Here is a 19,586-nt window from a genome sequence, read left to right as displayed (position 1 = left end):
AACCGATACATGGAGAGCCCGTGTCTGCTGCAAAGCACCGTGTCTATTTTTGCCCCCTTTCTAAATTGGTCTACCCAGCTCCCATTGTCTCCTCGGTATGTCCACACGGGGTGCCGTGATCTCGTTGTAACCTCACGCCCTTCAGTAAACGATCCCCAGCTCCACTCTACCGATCATCCTCCTGTAAAATCCGAGCACTCAGTGGTCAATGGAGGACACTGTTGATCGTATACAGTGTGTCATTGGTACCATCAACCATTTTGCCATTGGAAAGTGGGACAGTGACATCTGGATTTGCATTTCAGCCAAGTGATAAGGTAGCCTTGCCCCAATACTTTCAATATGCGACATTTTGTCATCCACAAAATTTTCACTTTCTCCGCTTCGGTTATGTTCTGTAAATGTTTTCCATTCGTTGCCTGCTATCAGATGCCATCGCATATTGCCGACGATCGACGCGTGCTGCCGACCCTTTGGTCTATATCTTAATATGAATCCCCCCTCAGCTCTAGCCATCAACCCTTCCCCGTCAGGAGATTACCCCCTTGTCATCACTCCCACAATAACAAGCTACAATGGAGAAGGACGTTGAAGCAATGTCGGCAAGCCCCAGTGGCAGCTCCGACTTCTCCCAAGGAAAGGTTGAATTTCCTCGAGCCTCAACCGCGTTTGGTCGGTTCGTGGATGGGTTTAAACGCAACCCCAATGCTCGGGTCACGACACAAGCCATTGATGCAAATGGCAGGGTGCTCGCAGACCAGCCTCCCGCCGAGCCTGCTTTGGCAATGAAGTTGAAGGGACGCCATCTTCAGATGATCGCGATTGGGGGCTCGATCGGGACTGGCCTTTTTGTAGGCTCTGGTTCCGCACTGGCCAGCGGAGGTCCTGCATCATTGATCATCGCGTATGGTCTGATAGGAATCACGTTGTACTGCACGACCCATGCTTTGGGTGAACTTGCGGTGCAGTATCCGGTTGCTGGAGCATTCTCTGTTTACGCCAGTCGATTCGTGGACGAGGCCTGGGGCTTTGCAATGGGCTGGAAGTGAGTATCACTGTTGATCCCTTGTCCTGCTGAGTCTGACTCATTCTCCAGCTATGCGCTCCAGTGGCTTGTGACACTTCCGCTTGAAATCGTCGCCGCGTCTCTTACACTTGAATTTTGGCCTGGCACTCGGGACGTCAATGGGGCGGCTTGGGTGACCATATTCTTGGTAGCCATTGTTCTCATCAACTTCTTCGGTGTCAGAGGCTATGGCGAAGCCGAATTCATTTTCTCGATCATCAAAGTCGTCGCCGTCATCGGCTTTATCATCCTCGGTATCATCATCAATACTGGTGGTGTCCCAGGCGATTCTCGAGGCTATATCGGCACCCACTACTGGTATGATCCAGGCGCTTTTGTAAGCCAAGCACCGTTTCCCATACCTTTCCTGGATACTGATTTACTCTTAGAACCACGGATTCAAGGGCTTGTGCTCTGTGTTTGTCACTGCCGCATTCTCTTTCAGCGGAACCGAGCTGGTAGGCCTAGCTGCTGCAGAGACCGAGAACCCTCGCATCGCATTACCCACGGCCGTGAAGCAAGTCTTCTGGCGAATCGCCCTGTTTTACATGGTGTCTCTTACCATTGTGGGCGTCCTCGTCCCCTACAATGATCCACAACTTCTGAACGGCAGCTCCTCATCTGACGCCAACGCCTCTCCGTTTGTCATTGCCGTCCGCAACGCCGGGATCGATGCGGTGCCTTCCATTATGAATGTGGTCATCCTCATTGCAGTCCTGTCTGTGGGAAACTCCTCCGTTTATGGCTCCAGCCGTACTCTAGCTGCACTCGCAGATATGGGACAGGCCCCCAAGATCCTGGGCTACGTTGACCGTGAAGGCCGTCCGTTGGTTGCTATTATTGTCTCCTCCCTCATCGGGTTCCTCTGCTACATTGTCGCGGCTGGTCCGGACACCACAACCCAGGCTTTCAATTGGATGATTGCTATTAGCGGCCTGGCTTCAATCTTCACCTGGTAAGCAGTGCTGAACTCCCCAAAAACCCTGCGCTCTCGCTGACCTGTCTATCTAAGGGGCACCATCTGCCTATGCCACATCCGCTTCCGCAGTGCCTGGCGGCTTGCTGGCCGTAGTTTGGACGAACTCGCCTTCAAATCACAGGCTACTGTGTATGGCTCATGGATAGGACTGGTCATGAACATCCTGATTCTTGTGGCGCAGTTCTGGACAGGCTTTGCACCCGTTGGCTATGCTGACATGTCTGCCTCCGAGTTGGTGGAGTATTTCTTTGAAGTCTACCTTGCAGCACCTATCGTCCTCGCCATGTTCATTGGCTATAAGCTAATAAAGAGGACCAAGATCCGAAAGATCAGCGAGATTGACATTACAAGCGGGAGGAGAGAAGTCCACAACCTCAAGGAGATACTGGAAGAGGAGCGCAGGATTCAAACCACGTGGCCATGGTGGAAGAAGATCTGGAAGACTGTCTGCTAGACAGGTCGAGCTTGACACGACTTATACACATATATACGCAAAATCAAAGTGAATGACTTTCTTTGGACGAACTGGTCCTTTCAATTTCACAGTGAAAACCTATGTTTCACGACCGGAATCTCGACATTGAGCAGATGCAAAATGATTGAAAATAAGCCCCTACCCCCTGGGATACAACAACTTCTATTCAGAACATCCGAGGCGAGGAAGAAACGCGCAGCGAACAAGGCCGAGCGCAACAAGGAGGCCGAATCTAAGAAATAGAGAAAAGGACTTAGACTGGTATGCTTATTGATGGGCCTTGCATGGATCGTAATTGGCTGAGATAGTCGCTCCAGTCACGGCGTTTTTGCTCGACAAATCCTATAGTGTCAACTCTCCAGTATCTGGCCACAACGTCCTGGAATATGCCGGCTTCCTCTTCGGAGTGAGCAAGCGCAAAAAGGGGTTGTATTTTGTTGATGAATAAGGTGTACGCGATCCGCGGGATTTTTACTGCGGTCAAGTACCAGTGCTGTTTTCTCTGAAGAGAATCTCTCATTGCTTGAGCATAGTCAAGAGGACGAATTGAGAATTTCTCCCCCTCATTGTCTTCTTCGAGGATCTGAAGGAATTCTTCACAGGCCCTCTCGAACTCCTGTTCATTTTCTCTTGTCCCTTCTCCATCAAGATCATCGAGCTCGTGTCCAGAGAGCCAGAAAGGTGGATGTTGCATTTCCCTGGGCAAAACACAGCTCCACTCAATGTCCACAATACCTGTGATGTTATATTTTTTGTCCACAAAGAAATTACTTTCGTGCAAATCCGTGAATTGAAAGATAGGCGGCTTTCGCTGTAATGGCATATTCCTGAATCTCGGGTATAGTGCCTGTAGAGCGACAATGGTAGCCATCTGACCTTCCAAGTCGAGCTTACTGCGGGCCGCATTTGGTTGATGTACTAACCGCTGATTGTGGCAGTTTAGGAGATCAAGGAGGTACGAGTCGGTAGACGAGTAACAGTAGTCTCGGGGGATTTGCGTCTGGACACCTTCATTTTCGAGTATAGCTAATTCCCTTGTCAACGGTCGATTGCTAAGACTCACTTCTCCAGAGTCGTGAACTGTAAAGGAGCCGATCCTGTCTAGCGGGCGCGACAAGTTGAGAAGTATCCCTCGCAAACTCCGGAAAAGTGTTCTCCGATGTTCTGCGGTGGGACGTTCTACCGCAGAGAGCATTCGCCCTCGCTCTTCCTCGAAGAACTCCATCAACAGATAGCCGCACTTCAATGAGAAATGACTTTGACAGGGAACGAATGGCCGGAAATATGGTTTTCGAACGATCCACGACCAGCAATATTTCAGAGATGTTAACGCTCGCTGGTACCAGGGCGCGTCCTCCAGAGCCGAGAACTATCATCTGTGAGTCGATCGATAATCGAAAAGAGTACTTACTCACATGTAGGGCGCCTGGGAGTCCAAATCCCCATAGATGTGGAATGGGAACGCGAGGGTGATGCCGAGACAGGTGAGCAAATGAAGCGGCCTCACAACGGAGCTTTTCGTCCATCAGTGCAGTCGAGTGTAGACCACCCAGTCGGTGAGGAAAAGGGCACCTAATCAGTACCCGTCGCGCACGCCAGTTGCTGATGAGAACGGGGACGCAGAGGTTAAATGTCCCCTTATCTAGCCACTGGGATCTCTCGGCAACTCTGCACATCTAGTGTGATCTCAAGTTCAGATGTTGAGCAACGATTGCTTCGATGGCAGGTATCTCATTTTCAAGATATTCAGCGAATTCTTTTCTCAAATGATCCCATTCCACGTGTGTCAGCATATTATTATCTTCTTCCTCGAGCTCTTGCATCGGTTTTCCCATTTGCATCCGACTTCTGTCTCGTTTGTTTGCTCGTCTTGCTGCGGCGGCATGTCGACGAGGTAGCGCAAGCCAATACTGGCCGAAGGACAGGTACAGGATGAAAATAATCGAAAAGTAGTCAAACGCGGCAGCCTCAGTCATTGAAAATGGAAAGTACGCCTGTCGAGATTCCGACCTCGAATTTCCTATTTCTTGACATTGCAGATTTTGTCTCGACCTTCGACCGACCCTCGAAGCGCTTGTCTTTGTATGGCAAGGCTGACCGGGCAGCCGCCAAGGCTGAATTCCCCCCTTCGCCGCCTTGCAATCGATTGACCTCCCCTTCACTGACATAGCAATGCCTTTCTATCCCCTCACCATTATACTTCAATGTTACATCAATACTGCGTAGACAGCAAAAATCCTTCCATCATGCATATCTCCTCGCACTCTTGTGCTTCCAGCCACCCCGGATTAATGTATTCCTCGCTTGGTAGAAGCCTGATCAGAGAACCTGAAACACTATCGGCCGGAGGACGGGACAAAGCACGGCAGTGCTCTTAACCCAATCCCTCCCTGTCAGGTCAGCCACTGACATCTACAATGCAGGCAGCCGTCAGGTCACACTAGCCAAAACCGCGGGTGAAGGCCATGGACAAAGAGCACGCTGCGCCTTTGCTCCTGGTGGACCCTCTTGCCAGCTCTGCCTCACCTCCACATTCAGGACGAGCAAATAATCACGCGCAGCATCTTAGGGGAAGACCTGGTTCCTTTATAAAAGACGTTCCATCTTCATCCTCAACAACTCCTGCTCTTGACTACAACCTGCTATCACCACCAACGACGACGGACTCAAGATGACACAAATTGGCCTTCAGACCGCCGAGCACGAGGAAATTCTAAACCTCATCGACACTCTGCGGTTCCAAGGCATCAGTCGTTATGTTGATCTGCCCCAGGTTGTTGTCTGCGGTGATCAAAGCTCCGGCAAATCAAGCGTCCTAGAAGCCATTTCGGGCCTCCGCTTTCCTACCAAAGACAACCTCTGTACCCGATTCGCGACTGAACTTATCCTAAGACGTGGTCCTGCTCCCAAAGTTGTGGTCACTATCATCCCCCATGCCGACCGTACGGAGCAGGATGCCGAACGCCTCTCGAACTTCATACCTCCATCGACCTCCGTCGCCGACTTTGCAGACATTGTCAAATCCGCCGAGAAAGCAATGGGATTGGACAACGACAACACCGTCTTTTCCACAGACATCCTGAGAGTCGAGCTTTGTGGTCCACGCCAGCCAAACTTGACCCTTGTTGATCTCCCCGGCATCTTCTGGGCGGGCAATCGTTCTCAGTCAGACAATGATGCCGAACTGGTACAATCTCTCGTCAAGTCATACATGAAGAGTAAGAGAAGCATCATATTAGCAGTCGTGTCAGCCAAAAACGACCTGGCAAATCAAATCATCACCAAGCTCGCGCGCGAAATTGACCCCAGAGGCCAGCGGACCCTGGGCATTATCACCAAGCCAGACCTGCTATTTGCTGGATCTGACAGCGAGGCTGCCTTTGTAGAACTGGCGAAGAACGAGGATGTCTACTTCAAACTGGGATGGCATGTTCTCAAAAACCGCGACTACGATACCAAAGACACAACTTCTGCCGCGCGAGATGCTTCCGAGAAAGAGTTTTTTCAATCCCGTGTGTGGTCCTCGGCGCTGCCCAGCAGCCAACTTGGAATTGATAACCTGCGCCCCCGACTCAGTCGTGTTTTGCTCGGTCAAATTCTAACAGAACTTCCTTCCCTGGTACGAGATGTCGAGCGCGAATTGACGCTCTGCAAGGGCAAGTTGGCGGCTCTCGGTGTTCCGCGGGGGTCACTCCTTGAACAACGCACTTACCTTTTCCACGCAAGTCAGCAGTTTGTTGATCTCACCAAGTCTTCCGTCCGTGGTACATACGAGGATCCATTTTTTGGAAGCGCAGATACCGACAAGGGCTACAACAAACGTCTGCGAGCTGTTGTTCAACACACGCTAACTACCTTTGCTACGAGAATGCGCGCAGAAGGTCATGCCCAAGAGATTGTCGACAAAGCAATAGATGCACAGTCAGAGAGAAAATTCGGTCCACAACTAATCTCTCGCAAGTCGTATCTCGATTCTGTTGAGGCGCGTATGCGTCGTAACCGAGGTCGTGAACTCCCTGGCCTCTTCAACCCCTCTATTGTGGACGAGTTGTTCTTTGATCAATGCAGACCGTGGCAACATCTGCTCCACAAGACGGAGGAAAAACTGGCCACCGCAGCAAGAACGACAGTCGAACTTGTGGTGGGGCATATCTCTGATTCTGTCACTGGGGACGGCATTATGAGATTTCTCATCCGACCCAACCTAGAGGCCATTGTCACTAAGCTGCACAAAAAGACCGAGGAGGTGCTCAAACCACACATGAAGGGCCATGCTATCACATACAATCACTACTTCACCGAAAATCTGCAGAAGAAGCGGCGCGATGCAGAGCGAGAAGGCCTGGCAGAGAAAATCCGCGCATTTTTTGGCGGAGGCCTAGACCCTACTTCGGACAACTCGGAAGAGAGAATGTTTCACTTTGCCACAGACACAGGAGCCCTTCTAACAGCTCTACTCCAAGATACAGAGTCGGATATGTCTAGATTTGCATGCATTGACGCGACGGATGCCATGGAGGCTTACTACAAGGTGAGTTGGCTATCGATTTTTGACGCTGTCCACACGATTGACATTGAAAGGTTGCGCTGAAGTCTATCATCGACTCCTTCGGGGTGTATGCCGTGGAACAATGTCTTCTCAATGAACTCCCAGAAACCTTCAAGCCAGAAATGGTCTTCCAACTAGATGATGCTATGGTCACCAGGATCGCGGGCGAATCTCCAGAGTCGCAAGCCGAACGGGAAGAGCTCAACAAGAAGTTGAAAGTGCTTGGGGATACCATGACCACCTTGAGACGCTTGAGAACAGTCGGAATATCCAGTGAGTCACTCTCCATTCCATCTCCTTTTTAGCCGAGAGCTGACTGGCGGCTGCGGCTTTCTAGCAGGCGACCAGGTTTCCGAATCCAGCCCGACCCCTGAAGAAAAGGAGGAGGATGATTGGACTCTTTGATTGAAGTGGTCCCTGGCTAGCGGCGAATGTCTGGCAAGTCTTTTATTGTACGGCGGGCGGAGAAATTCTTGTTGGGAACATCATTGCAAGGCGAGCAGGAGTCAAGACGAAATGTTTTTTCAATGACAAGACCGAGATAATGGCCGGGCTTCCTAAGTGTTCATTACAACGGTAGGCAAAGGAGAAAGAGCGCCCTGTGTTTCTTTCATTCACGGAGTGTTTTTCTCTGCTAGACTAGATTTCATACAACATCATTGAGACGGAGGTCTCTATTCATAAACGCTTAATTGGTCCAATCCCGGTCCACGATGGAGGCAAACATGTCAACCGAGACGCAAGCGACGGCTCAAACGATTTCCAATTCATCCTCGCTTTCACTCTCGATGCCAACGCCGATACCAGAGCTTTGACCACCCACGGCCCCCAGAGAATCTCTGCCTGCCTCTCGAATGCCCTTTTCGGTGACGAAGCGCGTTTTCTTGACGGGCGAGAGACGCACATCTGCGGCGGTGCGCTTCCTGTTTTCATTTGTCGTGGTGCTCGTGCTTGTCAAGATACTTCCTGAAATGGGACCTGAGCGCCGGGTATCCGTCTCGCCCACGGCCGGCGTCTTTGTATCCCGCTTTTCTCTCGTTGGATCGTCGTACCTCGCCCTCGCCTTCTGCCGCATGTACTCTGCACCGGCACTCTCGAAACCAAACCCGCCGTGCTCTCTCGAACCGAGTTTCTCCGCGATCTCGCGTTCTTTCGCTTGCGCAGCGAGGCGCTTCCTCACGCGGCTGTCGCGATCACTGGGCCGGGAAAGTTGACCGTCTTGACCGGGCAAAAAGGGATCGTCGTTGTCCACAAGATGTGGGCCAAAGCCTGCGCGATGAGTATGCCCGCTACCTTTGGGTCCCGTGCTTGCGACGTAGTAGTGACTTTCTGTCATTCTGTCATATCGTCTTCCGTCGCGTTTTAGCGAGGCTCCTTTCCCGCTATTTTCATCCCGACTCTTGGGTCGATTCTTCCACTCCCCGAAACCATTCGTGCCAGTGTTGACACCCATTCTTTTCGCTTTCGTCCTACTGATTTCCGCGTTGAGATGCCATTCGCATATCTCTGTCTTCGCTGCGTTTACCCAGCTTCCACATTCTTTCCCGTCCTTTTTAAGAGTTTTGCAATATCCCAGGTCTCGAGCTGTGCCAATTTCCAAGATGGTATCAGAATCATCGGCCAGGGATAGAGAAAATGCAACCGTGTCAGCTTTTCCTGGTTTAGGTGGGAGAATACACGGGTTGAGGATTGCCACGACAGTACCAGGTGTGAGCCGGTGGTAGCGAGGGAGAGCAGTGCTGAATAGGTACAAGTCAATGGTCCACTGCAAATCGGTGAGAGTCAAAGCCATGAAGCGGCGGTGATTGCGCGAGCCGTCTTCCCACTGGCGTTCCCAGTCCTTGGTCCCAACCGTGCCACTGTCGGAATTAGGGGTCTTGTGGTCCATGGGGGACGATTTGGAAGCAATCACCGCAAAAACAACAAAGTCACATATAGACTCTGGCAACTCATATGCTGGAGACTTGACGACCTTGAGAAGGTCCGGGACACGTAGGATGGTATACTGTTCGGTGGGAAGGGTGCGTTTCAGGAACGAGTGCGGCAGGATTCGTGATGACAAGTGTAGTCCTGAGAAGCCCTCGTAAAGAGCAGCGTCTCCCGTGTGGATATCGGGCTGTGTATTGTCCCTAGAGGGTGATGTTCTGAGATTTGGCATGGTTCGGCTCTTCTTAAGTTGCCGACTGCCAGCATTTGCTTCCGAAGTGGCCTGGAGGACTTCATTACGACTGTATTCGAAATATTGTCTGGCAGGTGACTTCGAAGCTTCTTGCTTGCGTCTCTCCTCTGCGGCCGATCTGTACTGGTCGATTTCTGTTTGATCGAGGGCAAATCCTCTACTGCGATTTTGGATTATTGCAGCGCGACGTTGTTCAATGGTCGTCTCCCGCTGGCGTACTTCTGTCATTCGCTCGCTGAATGTCTTTCTGGGCTCGCTCTGCAAGGTAGACCTGGACGAGGTAGCTGATCTCGCCGAGTTGAACGCCGAAGATCGGGAGTGTGGTCTGTCATTGCCAGGAAGTGAACTGTTCGTTCTCATCGAGCGATGACCATTGTTGGTAGTATTGGCTCTGCGTAGCGACACGTCCGCGCCCCGGACACCCTTGTCGATCCCTAGGAGAACTCTGGTGGGCGACTTTGCCGGCGGCGCTTGGATTCGTTTGCTTGGAGAAGCTTTCACCTCAACTTGTGAAGCAGATGGTTGATGCGCAGACTCCGGGCGGTCCAGGTCTCTGGCAGGAGTTGCTGCCCTGGCTTTGCTCTGTTGTAATTTCTTCAACTTCAACTTCGCTTCAATCGCAGCTAACTGGAGCCGTAGTGTCTCCTCATCTTCATCTTGTTCCTCGTCCTCTGCGCTTCCACTTTCAGACCTGAAGTCGTTGTTCGTGCGTGCCGCTCGCAGTCTGTCCACGAGGCTAGGGGTGGTTGCTGACCGTTTCATCGGGGATGTGCCGCTTTTGTAAGTATCATACTTCTTCCGGCCGCTTGGAGAGCTCATGAGCGCAGCGTGAGGCGATACAGGAGGCCAAGCGATGTCTGAGGTCATTTTATGGGCGAACGTAAGCGATATCGAAGGCGGACAATAGGCGTTGAGGCTCTGGGTTTGTGTACATTGACGAGAGGACCAATGGCAAAGTCTGGATAGCTTCGAATTTGGGTGTCTCCAAACATCAGTACACTTGACAAGGCCATGGAATCTGACATTACACAAAGCGCCGAGCACCGACCGCCTGTTTTAAAAGAGTATCAGGTACAAGGGAGGCACACATGCACGCAGGACACATTTAGGAGTGCGGCGTGAATATGTACTCCGATTGGCTGCCGAAGACGCGCCTGGTGACGCGGTACGAATTATCCACCAGGCGTGATAGAGGGGGATCTCCTGGCGTGCCTGGCTAGGCCATCTATATTCAACATTCCCTTTTCCAGAGCTGATTATGTGCCATATCTCTGTCCACACTATAGGGGGGAGAGATAATACCCCAACTTTGCCGATATGGCCATAGTAACTCGTTCAAGCTCAAGTAGCCCCACGAAGAAACCCTCCGCAACCACACCAGCGACGTCCACCAGTCCACAACCCTTGAAGCATTTCATCCTCCCGAAGAATATATCCCACGATGCGCGCTTCCTTATCCTGCGACATCCCTACGACAACAGTTCCCAAAGATTTCTGCTCTGTCCTGAACATGGTCTGTTCCACTTCAACAGAATATCTGCGCCCACGACAGACCCTCGAAGCCTCGTTTTCGCTCCGTGTGATCGGGAAACCCTTCATCCTGACTCGACAAAATCAGAAGATGAGAATCAAGCTGTACGCCGCTTGAGTAGTGGCTACGTGAGCAAGAGTGCGGAGTTCTATGTGGCAGCACCATTCGATGTCGCCTTCATGCTTATCCCTCTGATTTTACCGGCGAAGACAACTACGGCGAAAGCATTGTTTCAACCGATCGATGATCTCTTCGAACAGCGGGTACAAGATGATAAAGGACTACGCTATCTTTTAGAACACGGACGATCTATGGTGGAGAACGCTATGTCGGTACTTTGCGACACTATCGAAGCAGGAGGCGAGGAGATGTACAGGCCTAGCGAAGAAAAGATGGCGCGAACGATCGCCCAGAAGGTGAAGAACGCTGTCGACAGAGGTTTACCAGATAGCTTGCTGGAAAAATTCGTGAAAAGAGCCTTGGAAGCACCCATACTCAGCATCAAGCGGGAAGACACGCTCACAGTCACACAGGAAGTGCCGTTAGCGACGGACGATGATGATCGTGCACTTGATAGGTTGGACTCGCAATCTTCGGCCGCGAGTACAACACAATCTACAATTTTTTCGGAAGTCTCGACGACGAGCTCGATTAGCACTACTATATGTGAGCCAACGTCGAAGGAGCTGTTCGAGCTCCAGAAACAGCGCGTCGTTTTGGACTTCATGCTTGCTTCATACCTACCAGAGCCAATTTCTGAGCGCCTAAGAGCTCGAATCAAGTCACGGGATCCGCTCATTGACTTTACTCCTTTGGAAGATCATCTCAGACACTTGGACAGTATGAAAGCCGAGGCGCTAGCTTCAAGATCGATTACGGATTTCAGCCGAAAGCGTGAATTGGAAGATGATGAAGCGCTGGAGATGAGAGTGGAGAAGAAGCGGAAGCAGGAAGAAGAAGAGAGGAAAAAGAAGCTGGGAGAATCAAAGGGAGTGCGCGAGCTAAAGAAGGTCAATGTGTCAGGGATGAAGAAGATGAGTGACTTCTTCACGAAGAAACCTGCTGCAGGGGTCCCTTGATGCCTGAAAATATGATGGAAAGGGTAGCAAGATTGCACTGATTGCCTGGGCCGGCGCCCAGATGTCCCTGTCGCCACGTTCCCGCGTCGAAACTGGCCAAAGCGTTGACTGAGCCGGGACAAGCAGGCGGTTGTCGGTGGCACTAGCTGAATAGCAGAGGTGTGATTAGGCAAAATGGTAGGTCCGTCTGCCCGGAGGAACATTTGCAACCACCTATATGAAGCAGTTCTCATTATCCTCTGATAGGAACTCTGCAGGCACACCCTTCCCCACCTTTTGAACTTGATGAGAGAAGGACTTGTTCCCAATCGGATGTGAATGGTGGTGGTGATCTCGGAGGGCTGCGCTGCGCTTTCGGCCGAGATTCTCGAAGAGAAGATGGACGCAGGCGAGGAGAATGACAAGGATACGATCACTATTTGCTGCAGGCAGATATCAACCAGAGGCGGAGGCAGAGGCAGAGACGATGACGAGGAGGTGCAGAAGGGAATAATGGGAGAATTGAGGTGCGCGACTCGGCACCGAATCCCTCTCCGTCGTCCGGATCCGGAACATTTCAGTCCCGATACAGACCAAAACAAGCCTCATCATATCGTCATGAGACGCAGGCTAGTCGAACTACATTTCGCGATTCCTCCACTCATCAAGCTTCTTGCCTGCGTATTCGCGACAACAAACGTAATCTAGCTGCATGTCACTGCTCCTCCACCAAAGCTTCCACCATGGCTCCTGCAGCATCCGTCCCGCAGTACATCGATATTGCCCTCCTGGGACTTCCCGCTACTCGATGGAGCACGGTCCCAAGTACGTGTCCATGACTTTACCGCTGAGCCGGAGTGACATGGATACTCTAGATTCGCATGCTCTTCATGCGAGCTCGTATCACACCATGGCTTTCCTATTCATATGAGCTATTTTCACACCACGGCATCCTCTCTGCCTTGCCTATTCATACTTCTTCAGTATCGCTATGACCCTTCGTTAGCCATGGACGACCGGCCGACTCCAGATGTGCCAGGTCGCTTTCCTACCCAATCAACAATCTCGTCAATGAGAGAGCATATTCTTGCCGACCGTGACAAACATGACAGCGACCAACGTACTACCCCAGGTGCCACTGTGATGGGACATCGAAACAATGATACCACTTCCTCTGAAGAGACAGCCGTCGCCCCCAACTCGCCGGGGCAGGCATCGTACCAAGCAGCCGCAAGCCGCCATAGCGACCCTCGCAGCATGTCGTCCGCGTCATCGGCTACTGATACATCAGATGATTCCGCAGCAGGAAGAACCGACTCCAGATTCGAACCGCTGAGGGCAGCCCCTACAGCTGAAGACAAGCGGCCCCGACTTGAGAGAAGTATTCAATCCGAGGACGATTTGTTCAATGTCTTGTCTCGTAGGCGAACAAGTGCTTCTGGCAAGTCTGAGGCCCAGCTTCAAGAGGAAAATGACGAGATAGAGCGACTCATGTCTCGAATGTTCGGCCAGGCTCGACAGGAGCACAGTGAAGAAGAGAAAACCCGTCACAGTGGAGTGATATTCCGTGGGTTGACCGTGAAAGGGGTTGGGTTGGGCGCCAGTCTCCAACCAACTGTCGGCGATATTTTCCTTGGCCTGCCGCGGATGCTCAAAACTCTTTTTACCAAAGGTGCAAAAGCAGCCCTCGGTAAGCCCCCTGTGCGAGAACTACTGAGTAATCTGGATGGTTGTGTTAGACCTGGGGAAATGTTGCTGGTCCTCGGAAGGCCGGGTTCGGGCTGTTCGACCTTTCTCAAAGCCTTCTGCAACCAGCGAGAGGGATTCGAGGCGGTACAGGGAGAGGTTACCTATGGTGGCATCGACGCAAAGACCATGAAAAGAGATTTTCGCGGAGAAGTCATCTACAACCCTGAAGACGACCTTCATTATCCCACATTGACGGTCAAGCACACTCTCATGTTTGCCCTGAAGACTCGAACTCCCGGCAAAGAGTCGAGATTAGAAGGGGAATCTCGTGCAGATTACAAGAGAGAGTTTTTACGGGTAGTAACCAAACTGTTCTGGATTGAGCACACTCTGGGTACCAAAGTCGGCGATCAATTTGTTCGAGGAGTTTCCGGGGGTGAAAAGAAACGAGTCAGCATAGCCGAGGGTGCGCTCCCTATCTTTGAGGTGTGAATCTTGTCACTGACAGAATGCAGCTATGATCACCAGAGCTTCGGTTCAGGGCTGGGACAACTCCAGTCGAGGTTTAGATGCGAGCACCGCTCTTGAATACGTTCAGTGTATTCGCACACTTACCAACATGGCACGTACTTCCACAGCGGTGTCCCTATATCAAGCTGGAGAGTCTTTGTACCAACTTGTGGACAAGGTCCTGCTGCTTCACGAAGGACAGTGTCTGTATTTCGGTTCTGCTGATGACGCCAAACAATACTTCATCAACCTTGGTTTCGAATGCAAACCACGCTGGACGACATCTGATTTCTTGACCTCGGTCACCGATCCACATGCCAGAGCTGTCAGGAAAGGGTGGGAAGATCGAATCCCACGCGATGCAAACGAATTCGCCGCTCTCTACCGCAAATCCGAGGTCTATCAACGCAATCTCCAAGATATAGGCGAGTTTGAAGCACAGTCAAAGGAACAACGGGAATCTCGTGAGCAGAAAGTCTCGAAGCATGAGAAGAAGAACTATGCCATTCCTTTTCACAAGCAAGTGCTCGCGTGTACACAGCGACAGTTCTTGGTCATGCTAGGCGACCGAGCTTCGTTGATTGGGAAGTGGGGAGGTATTGTATTTCAGGTATCTACACCCACGGCAACCCCAATTTCAAGTCAAATTGGCTGCTAACGATATTACAGGGACTGATCGTGGGAAGCTTGTTCTTCCAGATGCCAGAAACAACTGCTGGTGCCTTTCCCAGGGGTGGAGCCATTTTCTTCGTCCTTCTTTTCAATGCTCTGCTGGCTTTGGCAGAAATGACTGCTGCTTTCACTTCGAAACCGATTCTTCTGAAGCACAAATCTTTCTCCTTCTATCGTCCTGCAGCATACGCCTTTGCACAAACAGTCGTTGACATACCCTTGATAGCCATCCAGGTCCTCCTTTTCAACATCATTATATACTGGATGGCTGGGCTTGCTGCTTCCGCTTCTCAGTTCTTTATCTCCTGTTTCATTATCTGGACTGTCACGATGGTCACCTACGCTTATTTCCGTATGATCTCCGCTCTCTGCAAGACTCTAGACGATGCTACGCGATTTACCGGCGTCTCGATCCAAATATTGGTAGTGTATACGGGCTACCTCATTCGTAGGTCACCCTGCCGAATGTGCTTACAGTTACTAATGGTCTCATAGCACCCGATCAAATGCGTGTCTGGTTCAGCTGGCTTCGACGAATCAACTGGATACAGTATGGATTCGAATGCCTCATGGCAAATGAATTTACTGGCCTGATTATGGAATGTGTACCTCCGTATTTGGTCCCCCAAGGGCCGAATGCACGGCCTCAGTATCAGTCATGCACATTAGCTGGAAGTGAACCGGGTCAAACAACAGTGAATGGAGCTCGATACATCCAACAGGCTTTTGGGTATAGCCGGTCTCATCTCTGGCGCAATTTCGGCTTTCTATGGGCTTTCTTCGCATTTTTCCTTGCAGTGGCCGCTTACGGCATGGAGAGAATGAAGCCTAACGCGGGTGGCGGTGCGATTACTGTCTTCAAGCGTGGTCAAGTTCCCAAGCGAGTGGAACAGACTATTGAAACAGGCGGCCGAGACAAGAACTCTAGAGGGGACGAGGAGTCCGTTGTTTCGCCTCCTGCAAATCTTGTCGAGAAGGTTCTCACTCCTGGTAGTGAAAGCACCGAGTCTACGAGCATAACGCAGGACAATACTCTGCTGGAACATGTGGCCAAGAACGAGACGGTCTACACCTTCCGTGACATCAATTACACGATCCCATATGAGAAGAGTCAGAGGACGCTGCTCCAGAATGTCCAGGGATATGTTCGCCCTGGCAAACTCACCGCCCTGATGGGTGCCAGTGGTGCTGGAAAGACGACACTGCTGAATGCTCTTGCTCAGCGCATTAACTTTGGTACTGTCACCGGCGAATTTCTAGTCGATGGGCGGCCGCTGCCCAGGTCTTTCCAGCGTGCTACGGGATTTGCCGAACAGATGGATATTCACGAACCGACCTCGACAGTAAGAGAAGCACTTCAATTTTCGGCTCTACTCCGTCAACCGAAAGAGGTACCGGTCAAGGAGAAGTACGCGTACTGTGAGACAATCATCGATCTGCTCGAAATGCGAGACATTGCCGGAGCGACGATCGGAACAGTTGGCGAGGGCCTAAACCAGGAACAGAGGAAGAGGCTCACGATCGGCGTCGAGCTAGCTAGTAAACCCGAGCTTCTCATGTTCTTGGATGAACCGACTTCGGGCCTTGACTCTGGCGCAGCATTCAACATTGTGAGATTCTTGAGGAAGCTGGCAGATGCCGGTCAAGCTATTCTCTGCACGATCCATCAGCCGTCGGCCGTGCTATTCGAACATTTCGACGAGCTACTCTTGCTCAAATCTGGCGGGCGGGTTGTATACCACGGCCCTCTTGGCCATGATTCGCAAGAGCTCATTCATTACTTTGAGGACAATGGAGCGCGAAAATGTCCTCCAGATGCCAATCCGGCAGAGTACATGCTCGAAGTGATTGGTGCAGGTGACCCCAACTATAAAGGCAAAGACTGGGGTGATGTTTGGGAACAAAGCACCAACTACCGAGCTCGATCTGACGAGATCTCCGAAATGATCGAACGCAGGAAGAATGTGGAACATAGCAAGAATGTCAGGGACGACAGAGAATACGCCATGCCGCTCGGGACACAGACTACAGCGGTAGTCAAGAGGTCGTTCGTTGCATACTGGGTAGGTATACACGTCTGTCGAACTCCATGCATCCTTTGACTGACATACTTGTAGCGAACGCCCAACTATATTCTCGGCAAATTCATCCTGCATATCATGACTGGCTTGTTCACTACCTTCACCTTCTACCACCTTGGCTTTGCCTCTATCGACATGCAATCACGTCTCTTCGCTGTTTTCCTGGTGCTCACAATCTCTCCACCACTCATCCAGCAATTACAACCTGTTTTCATTCATTCTCGAGACACGTTCCAATCACGAGAGAACAAGGCAAAGATATACAGCTGGTTTGCCTGGACGACGGGTGCTGTTCTGGCTGAAATCCCCTATTCGCTGGTCGCCGGAGCTGTCTTTTACTGTTGTTGGTGGTTTGGAATCGCCGGATATCGTTCTTCCACCTCGTCTTTCACCTCAGGATTCCTCTTGCTGTGTATACTCCTCTTCGAGTTATACTATATCAGCTTTGGCCAGGCTATTGCCTCGTTTGCGCCAAACGAATTGCTCGCGAGTCTGTTGGTCCCAGTATTTTTCCTGTTCGTCGTGAGTTTCTGTGGTGTCGTGGTCCCACCGCAGCAGTTGCCAGAATTCTGGCGAAGTTGGTGAGTAACTTTTGGCAGAAGCACATTTCTGCCAAGCTTTCCTCTAATTTGCAATGAGGGCTTTGCTGATAATCATCAGGATGTATTGGCTGACGCCCTTCCACTATCTTCTTGAGGCTATGCTCGGGGTAAGCTGTGATCTCCGTCTGAAATTCTGCAAGTTATACTGATGATTCTTTGTAGGCAATCATTCACAATCAACCCGTTCGCTGTAACCGGGGAGAGTTTGCTCGATTCGTAAGTCAATCTATGTCACATCAAGTGGTCGGGAGGCTAATACCCTGGTCTAGAGTGCGCCGCCTGGCTACACGTGTCAATCCTATACACAACAATATATTGCTCAAGCTGGCGGCTATGTCCAGGTCGGAGCAGATGGTCTTTGCGAGTTCTGTCAGTATGAGACTGGGGACCAATTTGGACACGGGTTTTCGGTCTATTACTCTCACCGCTGGCGCGACTTTGGAATTTTCATCGGGTTCATCATGTTCAACTATGCCGTGGTTTACACCATGACCTTCCTAAGGGTCAAGGCAAAGAATCCGTTCAAGATGCTATTAAGGAAAGGGAAACAAATGAACGCGTAAAGGTATCAATGTTCCACGCGGTCTACATTAGAGGTTAGAGTGTGGGAAGACTACACGGCTTGCTAGTAATTACTGTGTTATACATTCTTGTATTTAATCCAACTATCATTGGTATTGTTCAAATCTGCGCTAGCCACCAGACTCAATCCAGTCTATTGGAGATTGAACCATCATGAACCGCCAGCCGTGGGAGTTGCGCCACGGATAGTGATGGGAATGACCTGAAGACCTGTGCCTGACGCAAAATGTGGATTGGATTTTGAGGAGGACGAGGAAGACTTGGCCGGTTGGGCCTTTGAGGTGGTTTCTTTGGATGGTTTCTTTGTGGTTGTCGACGACGAAGGTTTCGGGCTGGGTTTGGATGGCGGTGGCGTCGTTTTCGGTGTCGGTGTCAGCTTCGACGACGGATGGAGTGCCGTGGCCATCATCGACGCCACTGTCTTCATGAACGCAAGGGTATCTAGGGCTGCCGCTGCCGTTGTGGTGGAGGAAGAAGCTGGTGGTGGAGGCGTGTTCTTACCACCACCACCACCACCGCTCCCAAAGGCACCACACCGTGTGTCACCCACCGCCAGGGGCTGGACGACACCCGTGAGAGACGCGTCGCAGATTGCAAATGTCGACTCGGACGCACAGACGATCTGGCCCGCGTAGGAACATTGCCCTTTCGCCAGGTACTTTACGTCCGAGGGGGACGGGTAGCCCGTGGAGAGGGTGGTGTAGGAGAGGAAGAGGAGGAGGGTGGTGAAGGAGGAGAGCATCGTTGTCCTCGCATTCGTCTTGGGCATGCTTTTCTGTCGGAGTTTGGACGTTTCTGTTTAGAAGATTTCCAGCAATGTATGGTTTGATAGAGAAGGTGGGGGGTTTGATCTGTGATCTATTTGAACAGGTGGTATAGGAGGGGTATGTATGTACCTGGTATGTATATTCCTTTGGAGGGGAAAATTGGTCAAAACAACAATAAAAAGACAGCATTGCAGGTCTTCATAGTCTCGAGTCTGCGCTGTTTCCTTTGTCAAGTTGATAAAGATTGATTGTCTCTTATTCCCCCTTGTCTACTTTGTTGGTAATATGGGGCATCTTCCATTCCGATTTGACGATTGACTGGTCTTGAACAATGGTTGCTTTGTCTGAAATGTATTATCAGGCGCGTTGTAACAAATAACGAACGAGGCTGGCCCCGAAAAGGGGGTTTGTCCCTCTGATATACATGTAATACGCCACCACGGCTTCAGATGGATTGCGTACAAGTCCACCAGAACCGAGAAAGCTACTACCTGGCTTATTTTGAGAGTCCCGAGTCTGGCTTCACAGTCTTAGGATCTTTTTTACACCCTTCCATTCTACATTGTAAGTTTGTGAGGTAATCGTGTGGTCACCAACATCATCTGAATACGCATTCGTGAGACCAAGCAATGACCTAACTTTCTTTTCCATGTTTGTCTCAGCAAAGGCATATGTCTGCTCAGGTTGATTTTGAACCCAGCGTGCCTCGAGCCATGACAGTTGGAGACATGCGGTTGGCCCGGTTGGCCCACGGTGGGTGATGTGAACTGGTGGCCCATCCACTCTGAGGTCGAAATCTGCCGATTGGATCTCCTGGCCAGTCGTTGTCTCAGACATCATAGTACC

The 19,586-nt window shown here is 51.1% G+C and overlaps 7 protein-coding genes across 7 annotated transcripts; 4 read left to right on the top strand and 3 right to left on the bottom strand.

Annotated features, from left to right (window-relative positions):
• Positions 1–575: 575 nt before the first annotated feature.
• Positions 576–2,499, top strand: AYO20_05723 (hypothetical protein; the record flags this gene model as incomplete). Its single annotated transcript, XM_022644016.1, has 4 exons — positions 576–1,045; positions 1,097–1,403; positions 1,456–2,021; positions 2,079–2,499. 4 exons carry the CDS (start codon positions 576–578, stop codon positions 2,497–2,499), a joined length of 1,764 nt encoding a protein of 587 aa, XP_022500020.1.
• A 274-nt stretch (positions 2,500–2,773) lies between these two features.
• On the bottom strand, positions 2,774–3,391 carry AYO20_05722 (hypothetical protein; the record flags this gene model as incomplete). The annotated part of the gene is made up of 1 exon (XM_022644015.1): positions 2,774–3,391. The coding sequence occupies one exon, from the start codon at positions 3,389–3,391 to the stop codon at positions 2,774–2,776; it is 618 nt and encodes a 205-aa protein (XP_022500019.1).
• Positions 3,392–5,191: 1,800 nt separating this feature from the next.
• Positions 5,192–7,474, top strand: AYO20_05721 (hypothetical protein; the record flags this gene model as incomplete). Its single annotated transcript, XM_022644014.1, has 3 exons — positions 5,192–7,051; positions 7,102–7,342; positions 7,407–7,474. 3 exons carry the CDS (start codon positions 5,192–5,194, stop codon positions 7,472–7,474), a joined length of 2,169 nt encoding a protein of 722 aa, XP_022500018.1.
• Positions 7,475–7,820: 346 nt separating this feature from the next.
• On the bottom strand, positions 7,821–10,115 carry AYO20_05720 (hypothetical protein; the record flags this gene model as incomplete). Its single annotated transcript, XM_022644013.1, has 1 exon — positions 7,821–10,115. The coding sequence occupies one exon, from the start codon at positions 10,113–10,115 to the stop codon at positions 7,821–7,823; it is 2,295 nt and encodes a 764-aa protein (XP_022500017.1).
• Positions 10,116–10,565: 450 nt separating this feature from the next.
• Positions 10,566–11,858, top strand: AYO20_05719 (hypothetical protein; the record flags this gene model as incomplete). Its single annotated transcript, XM_022644012.1, has 1 exon — positions 10,566–11,858. The coding sequence occupies one exon, from the start codon at positions 10,566–10,568 to the stop codon at positions 11,856–11,858; it is 1,293 nt and encodes a 430-aa protein (XP_022500016.1).
• A 722-nt stretch (positions 11,859–12,580) lies between these two features.
• AYO20_05718 (hypothetical protein) lies at positions 12,581–17,954 on the top strand (the record flags this gene model as incomplete). Its single annotated transcript, XM_022644011.1, has 9 exons — positions 12,581–12,662; positions 12,844–13,992; positions 14,042–14,637; positions 14,706–15,156; positions 15,204–16,771; positions 16,826–17,370; positions 17,450–17,498; positions 17,554–17,607; positions 17,661–17,954. The coding sequence occupies 9 exons, from the start codon at positions 12,581–12,583 to the stop codon at positions 17,952–17,954; spliced, it is 4,788 nt and encodes a 1,595-aa protein (XP_022500015.1).
• Positions 17,955–18,124: 170 nt separating this feature from the next.
• AYO20_05717 (hypothetical protein) lies at positions 18,125–18,742 on the bottom strand (the record flags this gene model as incomplete). The annotated part of the gene is made up of 1 exon (XM_022644010.1): positions 18,125–18,742. The coding sequence occupies one exon, from the start codon at positions 18,740–18,742 to the stop codon at positions 18,125–18,127; it is 618 nt and encodes a 205-aa protein (XP_022500014.1).
• Between the last annotated feature and the right edge of the window lie 844 nt (positions 18,743–19,586).

This window comes from Fonsecaea nubica, assembly GCF_001646965.1.
Source record: "Fonsecaea nubica strain CBS 269.64 chromosome Unknown Scaff34, whole genome shotgun sequence".
In the NCBI taxonomy this organism is placed as follows: domain Eukaryota; kingdom Fungi; phylum Ascomycota; class Eurotiomycetes; order Chaetothyriales; family Herpotrichiellaceae; genus Fonsecaea; species Fonsecaea nubica.
Note: the sequence above shows the minus strand (reverse complement) of the source record. Positions and strands in the feature narration are given on the sequence as shown.